This window comes from Hetaerina americana, unplaced genomic scaffold (assembly GCF_022747635.1).
Source record: "Hetaerina americana unplaced genomic scaffold, ioHetAmer1.1.p SCAF_3, whole genome shotgun sequence".
NCBI classification, from domain to species: Eukaryota; Metazoa; Arthropoda; class Insecta; order Odonata; family Calopterygidae; genus Hetaerina; species Hetaerina americana.
Window position 1 is genome coordinate 1,764,179 of NW_027286874.1, and position 12,084 is coordinate 1,776,262.

At 42.1% G+C, this 12,084-nt stretch overlaps 1 protein-coding gene across 1 annotated transcript in view; it reads left to right on the top strand.

The window, feature by feature from the left end:
• Positions 1-10,984, top strand: part of hig (hikaru genki) — a 61,524-nt gene extending 50,540 nt beyond the window's left edge. The window contains exons 8-12 of the mRNA XM_071588487.1: positions 2,532-2,741; positions 5,844-5,890; positions 5,963-5,977; positions 6,074-6,203; positions 9,049-10,984. Of these exons, the coding sequence (XP_071444588.1) occupies positions 2,532-2,741; positions 5,844-5,890; positions 5,963-5,977; positions 6,074-6,203; positions 9,049-9,251 (605 nt within the window). The 3' untranslated portion in view covers positions 9,252-10,984. The remainder of the gene's footprint in view (positions 1-2,531; positions 2,742-5,843; positions 5,891-5,962; positions 5,978-6,073; positions 6,204-9,048) is intronic.
• Positions 10,985-12,084: the final 1,100 nt, after the last annotated feature.

Below are 12,084 nucleotides of genomic sequence, written 5' to 3' on the forward strand. Positions count from 1 at the left end.
GTGTTGAATAACAAACTTGGACAGCAACAAACAATATAAGAACACATAAAAAGATCACTCACACGTTATTTCTTGATCATTTCGACGGAATTCAGCTCCGTCTTCATCGGAAGAAATAGAAGTTATATATTTATATATACATATATATATATATATATATATATATATATATATATAACTATATAATATATATATATAACTATATATATAACTATATATATAACTATATATATAATATAAATATATATATATATATATAGGCACGTACAAATTATCTTTAGAAAATAATCAAGCGTGAAGAGACCTCAAAACGCCTATTTCGATTGGTATTCCGATTTATTCATATTTTTAATAATATACATGCTGTTAAATTATTATAATAACATTAAATGGTGAAAGAGGCATGGGAAGAACTGAAGATGGGAATGAAAGTCGGTGGGAAATTTATGAAATCAATTATGTTTGCTTATGACCAAGCTTTAGTTTGTCAGCCAGGCAAGGGGTTGCAAGCATTGCTGAATACATAGAAAAGTCAGTGTGATGGGCACGACATGAGAATAGTTGCAAACAAAATGAAAGTTGGGCATTTTTCCAGAATGATAAAGGCCGAGGTAAATATCAAAATAGGAGTTCATACACTTGAGCAGGTGGAACAGTTTACCTATCTTTGGAGTGTTCTGGACCAAAATGGTCAAAGTAGTACAGACATAAGGGGAAATATTGCATTAGACAAAGACGTTGTGGGAAGGAGGAGGGAATTGATTAAAATGGATACTTAGTAAGAATGTTGGGAAATGCTCGTAAAAACTTTGATGTGGAGCGTGGTATTGTATGGCGTAGAAACGTGGTCTCTGAAGCAGAGTGATAGGCATAGACAGGATTTTTGAGATGAATTAAAAAGAGGTAGGGCGCAGAGCGTTTTGATTGGCGATGGAATGTTGAGGACTGTGATAGAAGTGAGTATATTTGACCAACGAGGAAGGGGCAGGAATAGGATAGTTATGCTGGACGGAATGTAGGGAGGGAGGAAGCATTCGTAATGGAAGAGGGTGTTATTGTACTGCTGGATATCAGGTTATGTTCTATTAGGAGGGACAGAGGAAGATTGGCAGATTGTGTCCTTAGTAAACGTACCTTAATCGTTAGAATACCAATGATTTACACAATTGCGCGCGATAGCACATGCACTCACATAGATTGGGTTCAAATATCTATGAAATACCAATATATGTATGCAAACTTCATTCTTTTAATGTACATATATAATACAATGGACTCACTTTCTCGTTAATTTGGGTGCATATCTGTATAATATTATATGTAAATTTATTTATTTATATAACACAGTTATCAACCCGGAGATCGGTGAGGAAGGTGATGGTAGAGTTTAGAGTTCGCTCAATACTAAACCCTACGGTGTGTGAAATTCTTACCCTGTACCGTCTATGGTTTTCCACGAAGATTTAGTACCCGAAAAATAACATAGCTCAGATGAAGCTGATGGGACTCAGAGAGTGTCCGGTAATCGAACCCGGGGCCTCCGGTCAGTAGCTTAACGCTCTGCCCATACATGCAAATATAAAATATAAGATGGGACAAATTTTCTTGTCACCAAGTGCCTATGTAACAACATCGAGATTATTTAAAGCTTATTAATTGCATTTCACTGTCTTTTTTGTCAAACACTTAAAAACCAAATCATAGGGTTCCAAATCATCAATGGTTGTGAAATAGATATGATTCCTTTATTATGTGTATGGAAAGACTACAAGGTTTGTAAAAAAAGTATCGGGAAAAGTTTCGGAAAAATAGATTTATTTCTAATATTACTGCAATGCCTCGAAATTCTTCGAAGTACATCCCTTTAGCGTCGGCACACTTTTGCCAGCGGCTTTTTCACGACTCAAAGGCTCCCTGGTAGGAGGATTCTGTAAGGTCCTTAAGGGTACGAGAGCAAGCTTCTTCGATGGTACTTAGGCCCCATAGTGGTGTGATTCACATTTGAGTGAAGGGTGGATATCACATTTTGGAATGGGAAATAGTCTACTGATGCCAATTTGGGACAGTAAGGTAGTTGAGGAATCGTCGTGATGCTGTTACAGGTCTTCGCAAGCCGACACTCGACTCTGCTCTTTTAGTCGTCCGCCAAGACCTTCGGAACGAGTTTAGCGCAGATCTTTCGCATCGCCAAATTTTCAGTGATAATAGTGTGGGTACTGTCATCTTATAAATGCCAATAGTACGATCTGCGATCATGCGAACACTTAACCGACGGTCTGAATTTAGCACTTCACGCACACGTCAGGAAAAATTTGTTACCGATACTTTTTATACAAATCTTGTAACTCCAGTCATTCTCATATCCACGCCAAAGGATTTTTACTGATACTTGTAAAATACCTCTTGTGTGGAGAGAGAAATTAAAATTATTATAAGTAATGAGTTAAATGAAGATCGCACGTTCCCGCGTGGGTTGTAGAAGGAAGGCCCCTTGGGGATGGATTCCCTGCACGATCCTCTTCTCTCGCCAGGGCGCTGGTCGGGGCGGCCGCCGTCCTGCGTGGCCATCCAGTGTCCTCCGCTGCAGGTGGACGACGCCCACCTTAGCGTCGTTGAGCAGAACTCCAGCTACGGCGGTCGCGCTGTGTTCCAGTGCTCCTGGGGCCACGTGCTCACGGGGCCCCCGGGCCTCGAGTGTGAGGGCTCCGGCACTTGGTCCGGCCAGGTCCCCTCGTGCCAGCGTGAGTATCACCCCCCCCCCCCCCGTCCAACCTTCCGCCTCTCCTTCGCCCCTCCAGTTGCATGCATGAACTGATCTGCTATAGTTCGAATGGGAATGTTTTCCTCGCCAGAGTTTTACCATTCTGGCGGTATTATTCATTTCGCAAAGCTAGCTATCCTCAGAATATGCGACACACGACACTTGACAAAGATAGTAAGAATATAACCAGATTTCTTTTTGTATTACTTCCAATTTTTCAAAAGTTTTACCGACGAAATAATGCGTAAGATGTCTGCTTAATCCCAGCGCAAATCTATACATACCATTTGCACATGAATTATCACGGTAAAGTGAGTTCACAAATGTCATATCACAACATCTACTTTCTTTTTTGCCGATGTCCATTACCGATCTTAGTCATCATTTAACTTTTTCTATGTGAATGCGTTTTGTATTTTCAGTTTTCACCCAAATTGAAGTGCTTAAAATATTTTTAGTTCTTATAAAATTTCAAAATTTAATAATTTTTAAATGCATCTTCTTATGAATCACCATTTCTTTGTTATTTACCCTTAGGTTTTGAAGATATCTTCGATGAAGTTACGTTTTTAAATTTTCTGGGTTATAATAAAGAATCAATAAAGTTAGCAGTAGTCAATGACCACGTTTAACCTTTTCATGTCATTTTATGTTATCTTCTCTTTTTACATTTAATTTCGTGTTTTTTACTTCAATGGTTAAATATGATCAGTATCGATTCAGTAATCTAAAGCTCGTGAAATGCCCATTTGTATCTCTTGTTGGAAAAACGTCGTTCAGTTACGTCGATATTACTGTTGAAGGCTTCCTCAACTCATCAACATTCAACTCATGACATTCCTGCAAAGGTCGTTGCACGCACGTGGAGTCACGGTATCGTCTGCTTGTAACACAAAATTAAAGAAATATATTTAGAAACATAAAGCTTATGATTATGATCATGATATACATGCATAATAGAAATTGCTGAAGTTAAAACTGAAATATTTGCCCAAATTATTCGATGGGTGTTCTGGGGCATACCTAAATGATATTGCAAAATTCTTGTCTTTTTCAATGAGGTAAACAGCTGAAATAAATCACATTTCATGTTTAATTCCTCTAAAATAACGGTCTTCTTTTTTCCTCCAAAACCAAATTACACCTGAAGCAGAGATCCCCAAAGTAAGGACTAGTGCACACCCACAAAGAAGTGACACAGAAAAGTCAATAATTACATTCACTAATTCACATTTTTGGTGAAAAAATATGAAATGTCATATTATATTGAAAATTAATTTTAGAATTGAATTTAATGAGTTGCTTATTAATGATTTTTCTTAGTTAAAATTTAATCAGCGACTCTCCTTCCTTCTGAATTTATTTGGGGTCGTGTTATCATAAAAACTTGGATAACCGCTGACCGGAAATGTGCTGCTTACTTTCCTCACTCGACATATGGGCATTCGGAGAATTCAGCAGACAAAATAAAAAACACCGACGAACTCTAATTTGAGTGCTTTCAGCAACGGTGGGCTCGCTTCCGGGATGCAAAGCTCACTTTTCCATCAGCGAGCCTGGAGAGAATATTCGCGTCCCCTAGGGGGGAGGGAGGGAGGAGATTCGTGCCTTCCGGCAGTTCTTGTGGCCCCTGTTCGACCCCCGACCACATTCTTATTCTCTTTCTCTCGCATCCATAAACCTGCATTTGCCAAGGTGCAATTGTGTATACATTATGGTAACACAGTAAACTAAAGTCGGCAAACGTAATTAAAAATAAATAATTCCGCACAAGCACCGAGAAAAAAATATGAATAACTTAAAAATGCGTATAAAATGCAATAAACACAAAAGATATAACTGTAATTCAAAGTTCCGTGGTCCACACATCCTTACATTGTATACTTTTGATACAATTAAAACTCGATCGAGGCATAACAATGAGGGCAACACCTTTATCTGAAAGCAAAAAAATGAAAATTCTTCTAAGGCTGTTTCATCTGAGGGTTTAAACACAAATAAGAAAATCGAAATCGAATCGCACACGCGACCTGTTTACTGTGCGGCCTGTGCTCTAGATATTGCTTCAGCATAATCAAAATCAGCCTTCAGTTAGTTCGTTTTGTAAACTATGGACGACAGTGACTGTATAGAAATGCATCACCCGCATATGTAATTATATACATATTTTTTATTTATTCACATGGATATTTGTACATGTAAGGAAAAGGGATAGGAACACATATAAAAGACAAACACAGGGGAAGGCGGTATATATATATACGTGTATATATATATATATATATATATATATATATATATATATATATATATATATATATCGATTATACGGAAAAACTCACACGAGCAGTATAATAATGGGGTGGCACAATAGAACACAAATAAAATAGTAACAATTAAAAGGACACTCACACGGTAAAATGTTTGAGCTTTCGGCCTTCTCCGAGGCCTTTCTCAAGTAAGACTGAAAATATGTTTAGATTATTATTCACATCCGTGAGACTTTCACATAAGTTACACACACACACACATATATATATATATATATATATATATATATATATATATATATATATATATATATATATATATATTTATATATACATACATACATAAAAATACATATATATGTGTGTATATTGACACATATATATGTATATATATTATGTAAATATATATATATGTGTATATTTACACATATATATGTATATATATACATATATACATATATAACTTATGTGAAAGTCTCACGGATGTGAATAATAATCTATATGAAGTTAGCACTAGCGAACAAAGACAAAAACACAGAAATAAACAATAAAAAAGAGTGAGTTTCCTTTCTTGTTGTATGTTTCTGTGTTTTTGTCTTAGCAAGAAGCGTAAATCCAATCGTAGTTTTCATACTGATGACAATATCTGGAACCACCGAAAATTTCCAAAAAGAGTCTCTAGTCTTTCGATTGTGCCCTCTTTTATTTATTTTGTTAGGTTTGCCACATTCTTGCGATGAAAAACGTTGCACATCTTCCATTGTTAAAATTCCTTTCTGCATGGTTAAATTCGTACTACCAATGTTTGGCAGTGGTGGAGTGCCCGCCGCCCTTGCCGCCGGTCAACGGTCGCCTGCTCGCCGAGGACGCCGTCGCCCAAGGCAGGAGCCGACGCCGGTCATCCACGGAGCGCCGGCACCACCAGCAGCAGGAGAGGGGCGGAGGGGTGCGGAGGCGCGGGAGGAGAGTGGAGGAGGAGGGCGGAGGGGGGCGGCGGAGGGGGGAGGGGCGCGGCGGGAGGAGGCGGAAGCGGAGGAGGAAGAGGAGGAGGGCGGGTCGATATGCGGCGGGTAGCGCGGTGCAGTTCGCCTGCTCCGAGGGGCACCAGCTGATCGGGGAGCCCAGCATCCTGTGCACCGAGGCGGGCGTCTGGTCCCATCCGCCGCCCTTCTGTAAGTGTGACACCGAGGGGGGGGGGGGGCTCTCTTCCTCGCACAACTCGAGAGGGATAAGGCTGCTTGCCAAATCTCGATGCCAATAAAGCGGTTCAATTGGACCCGGTCGCTCGATGCCATTGCTTCTTCATTTGGCAATTGCATCAATTCTATGCCTTATCAATCCAGTCGTGTTCGGCGTGACTGTGTAAAATGAAGAACGCTGTGTGCACTGTATGGATGTGCCCTTTGCATGTCGCCTTTCCACTTGTTTATTGTAATACAAAGCGCTTGTCCACGCCAAGGACATCACCATCAAGTATCACTGACGTAAACAAACAATCTATCTTTCCACAAAATTTCTATAAGGTACGACTAGTTTCAACGCATCCTGAGGATGATGCGTTAAAAAATTTTGAGGAAAGATGCATTGTTTTTTTATGTCAGTGACAAAGGCCTTCCACAGAGGGAAGCCTGAAAATGTCGAATACATATACCATCAAGTATGATTATTGCTTAAACCATGTAAACAAGACCTGTGCGCTCTATTCCCTCCCTCCCCGGCAACTAACTCCCTCGTGACTAGGATTACATCAAATTATGCCCAGTACCCCTTTCTCAAAATTTCGCCTCCATCTCCCCTTTCCTTTCTGGCCCCATGTATACGGGCACAGAGTGGACTTGTACTCCTAAGTTAGTTTACCAGACGATGATGCCTTAAGAGGCGCTGAAGCGTGGGTTGTACGAGGGTCATCCGGAAAGTAGTACCCGTTCGTGCCGCATGAAGTGCTGACGACGCGAGTAGCCGCTGGACGAGGTCAGATAGCTTCAGTGGCTTGTCTGCCTTCTCTGAGCCAAGTTGCGTGACGCTAGCATTGCCTGTGTTGTTTCTGTGATTGTTTACAATGTTTAAAAAAATTGAGAACGCCGCCAGTTGTGAAGTGAGGGCAGTGATTAAATTCCTCAATGCAAGAAACGTTCGCCCATGTGATATTCATCGCCAATTAAAGGAGGTGTATGGAGACAATGTAATGGACGAGTCGTCTGTTCGGCGGTGGTGTCGCAACTTCAACATGGGGAGGGGGAACACACACGACGATGAGCGTTCGGGGAGACCGTCTGTCATTACAGACCAACTGGTGAGCTCAGTTGACGAATTCGTGAGGAACGATCGGCGCGTCACAATTGATGACATCTGTGAGCATTTTCCCAATGTTTCTCGAACAATTGTTCATGAAATTGTTAAACACCATCTGCATGATGCAAAAATTTGTGCAAGATGGGTCCCTCGCGTATCTCAATGAGCTGGCGGCGAAGGACTATGCAGCAGGAATACAGAAACTTGTCACACGTTATGACAAATGCCTTAATTTGCTTGGAGATTATGTTGAGAAGTAGTTTAAAGTATCCTCTTTCAAATAAAATTTTTTATGTTTGTTAATATTTACTTTTGTGTCTTTATTTCGCGAACGGGTACTACTTTCCGGATGACCCTCGTATTTTAATGAATAAGTGGACAGTACCAGCTGTGGTATTAACTGTATTTTATTGGCAATTGACAGCATAGAAACAAATTCAGGCAAAACAAAGTTCAAGTCCCATGTTAAATCTAATCAAAGCTCTAAATATAGATCCACAAAAAAAGATCACGGATTTCTGCGCAAATATGATAAATATCTATGAACTCCACAGTCCTGAAGACAGATTATCAGTAGAGTAAACGTTTGACGTTAGTTGAATAAATGTGAGGCGGCGTTAAAAATTTATCTAGCTCGAGAGAAAAATATGAGATTTTGAAAAACATTTTCTAAATATTTATATGCTTACAATATTGGATTTATTCACATTTTAAACTTTATTTTTTGTGTCTGTTGTTTATCGGTGTGGAAAATAAATCAATTAAACAGTAATATTAATGAAATTAATAAAAATCGTTTAAAAATGCCAAAGTTTAAGATTCTTACCTTACTTAACCTCTTTATCATAAAAATTATTTAAGTAATACGGGATCATTAGTAATTTCCACAAACGTTCTACTTTCACCCGTATCGTCCAAAATATTCTCTAGGCCCTTCCTTACTCTACCTTGCTTATTTTCATCTCTCTCTCTCTCTCTCTCTCTCTCTCTCTTAGTCACAGTCTGAATCACCCAGGTGGCTCTTTATATCTCCTATTATACCATTGTTCCTACTTCCTTCGAATTTCTTCCAACAAACCTCTCTCTTCTTTATCCCAACCTGCACTTTTTAGTTTTCCTTCCCTTTCGGTAAGTTGATTTTATCGTCATGCAATAGAGTCTGTAAAATTTTCCTGACCTCTTTGGAAAATTAAATTGCGAAGCTAGAGCGAATTGAATCACTTGCAGCGTAGAGGAGCTAGATTTGTAAAGCGTTTTTGTAATAAACTTAGTAACGTATCCAAAATATTAGAGGAGCTAGGCTGGGAATCACTCACGTAGCGAAGGTTAATTTACAGATAAAATCTCTTGCATACATTTGAAGGACGTCTCTTTAGCAGTGGTAGTGAAAGAGTATCATTAGCCCCATCGTATTACGGCAAGAGAGATCGTGTCAATAACATTAGAGAGATTAAGTTTAGAACAGATAACTTAAATGTAATTTTTTTCACGAACGACACGGGATAAGAATAGCATTGTCCGACCGCAGTAGGGGTAAAAATATTCGAGTCAAAATTAGTCTGGTGTGTTTTTACCCTGCAGGGTGCTCAAATATCAAATAACAGCGTTTCACAAATCTAGCTCCTCCACGCTGCACGCGATTCAATTCGGCAATCAATCTAACTTCAGAAGGACTCCATATATTAGCAAATAACCTCCCACTAATGCTCCCTCCTATATCCTCAGGCAAGGTCCGGTGCCCGTATCCCGGAGACCCCACCAACGGGCGCCTCGCGCCGCTCAAATTCTTCTACGAGCCGGGCGACAAGATCGCCATCTCGTGCGAAGCCGGCTACGTGGCCCGCCTCCCGGACGTCCGGCCCGTCTGCCGCCCTGACGGTACCTGGTCCGACCCGCCGCCCACGTGCCGCAACTACCAGGAGGTGTGAAGGGGACGCCTCGCGCCGTTCGGACGTCGTCCGCTGGTGTCTCCCTCCCGGCGATCGAGGGACGCCCGGTTGATGGTGTCCGCCACGCCAAGAGTGGTGTCTCTCCGTCACCAACTCGCGCCACCCTTCGAGGGGCCAATTGGCAATTCCTCCAAAGGCAACAAGACGACGTCGCGACGCCCATATCCTCGCTCAACGATGACTTCTCAAGGATTCCTTCGAGCGCGACGCCCATCCGCCTTCCGATGAAGGAATTAGCGCGCCTCCGAGTGACATAACACACAGCCGAGAGAGAGAAATAGAGTGCGAGGCGGGGCGGGAAATGATATACCTCCTCACGGGACCCATCGCCTGCCATCTTTCCCATTGTTATACCCTTTTTTCAAAATGACATCATCCACTTCAGAGCCAGGTAACAGGATTGAACATCGGCATAGATCACCACTATCGTAGTCGTGGTGACGTCACAGAAAGTCATTTACCCCCCACCACTTGTCGTGTCTTAAGTGCCCTCAAAACAAAAGAAAAGTCCGTGACATCATTTCGTTGGACCGACGAATATTCACGGGACCATAGACTCGAGAGATGGAATGCCCCCGCCGCCACACGCGTGTGACCCCGGGAAGAGTGTCCCCGATAGAAGTGCGCGTGTATCCTTTGATGGAGGAAGGAGGGGGGAGTGGTTCTGTACCGTGGTGGTGGCCGGAGGAGGGAGGCTGGGCGTTGAGGACCTAACCACGTGGAGACCCACCGTGTGCGGGATTGAGATGAGGTGTGCGTGGGAGTGAGTTTCCCAAGGGTCGCGAATGGATGATGGGTCGTGAATCGTAATCCTCCGGAGCGGTGTTCATGGAGTGCTCCGCGTTCTGTGACATTTTGGTGACCTCACTCCTTAAATAATGGGGGACGTAGTGCCAGGGGGTTCACACACGGCCCTCCGCTCTCGCAAGAGGAGTCACTCTGAGCGAAATGGCATGAATACGAGCTGGTTTTTGTCACCCAAAAAGAAAATAGTATTGCTGAGAAATTGCTGGCAAACACAAAATAATTTTGTTATTGTGTAAAAATAAATTTCGGTTGAAGTTTGTGGAAAACAGTTTCTTAGATTTTAAAGATCAGTTGAGTGTATCAAGACTTGGAACGTACAGCAGTGAAAATGTAAGAGCAGTCCTAAAAGGAACATTAAAATGTTTCGTTTGCCATTCAATGCGTACCGGTTGCCATCCATAGTATTTGTCTTCACGTAAAATGTTCTCCTGTCACGCTGTGTGCCCTCACTGAATTCCACTCAGCACTCCAGACCCCAAAATGCTGTGAAATTTGGCGGTAATTTAACGGCCATGCTGTGCAAAGCCGGCCATGCAGGATGCCGCGGTAAAACTTTGACGCCACTAAATTCTGCGTTTGGGGCAACAGTCATACGAGTCCTCTTTTAGGCCACCGATTCCCAAAAAAAGTTCCCTTCTCCCTCGGAGGGATCTCTGCCCCCCCTCCCTCCAGTTGGTGGCGACGGGACACCATCCCCCAGCACATGCCTCCAGCACCCCACAACTCAGATCAGACCCGTCGAGCCAGAGAGGGTCTATTGTGAATGTTATCTTCTCCGGAAACAGTGGACTACCCCAATAACTGACTCTGAGCAGTGCCTGATCTGACCATTTGGTAATGTGGAAACCAGTATAGTCCTTCATCAATAATATTATTATCACCATTACTATCAATAAAATAATTGAAATGCGTTTTCGAGATGGGTCTATTCTGTTATCGCTGAGTCCTTGCATTATTACAACCGCCCTTTCAATTGATCCGAGATACCTCGGCCATTGTCTGTCTCCATGAAATTTTCCGAATCTTTCATTCGTCGTTATCGTAAATTAGAAGACAGCGTGATTGGCAAAAGGCGAGCCTAACTTGAAGTTCTAAAAGGGTCTTCGTTACTGGTAAGCCTTCAATATAAGGATTGTTAGCCTATCCTTCCCGTAATTATCAACTTATATGGTTACTGTTATATTTTATGCGTTGAGTACGGGTTTGTATTAGTGTTTGATTAGAAAACTTCCATAAATGCTGCAAAAGAAACTTTTATGTATCGCCGAGGGACTTTCGATCCAGAGTATGGTGGCTGATGCTCTCGACCGTCTAACAGAGGCCTCTCTGTCTGCTGAAACGTATCCGAGGGTATAAGCATAGCAGTGGCGCTTCTGCGAACATCCCCGAAAGCTACTCATCAGCCGACTCCAATCAATCGCCTTCAGCAACTGTTCCCACACTCCATTACTTTACCCTACTCAAATTATATTTTTTTACAGTAACTAAGACACATTTGAAATTCATGGACATCATGGACAACATCCTCCGTCTTCCGCTTTCTCCTTAAGATCCCCGCCGATGGCACTGCCCTCTAGCAGTGTGTCTGTTTGAAGGAATTTCAGGTTTCCAGACGGACATACTGAAGGCAGGCCTGCATCCATCGCTCTCAATCCACGTTCGTGATTTTGGGAGTAGGTACAAATGCACATGCACCCACTGATTAAGCGATTTCGAAAAAGCGAAAGGAATATTTTGTGAAGCATATGTATATTGCAACTGGAGGACGTTGTGGTTCAGGGAGTAGAGTTGTGCACTACTGGCCGGAGGCCGCGTGTTTGAATTCCGATGACGCCTATGTGCACCCTTAGCTTCCCCCATGCTGTGTGATTTTTCGGATACCAGATCTTCCTGACGGCACTGGGAAAGGAGTTGGCTCCCCTACCCTGCTGATGTGTGAATGTCATTCGCAGGTATTGGGCTAAGTACTGGGTAAGCTCTACCCTCACCTGTCAAACCAATCTTT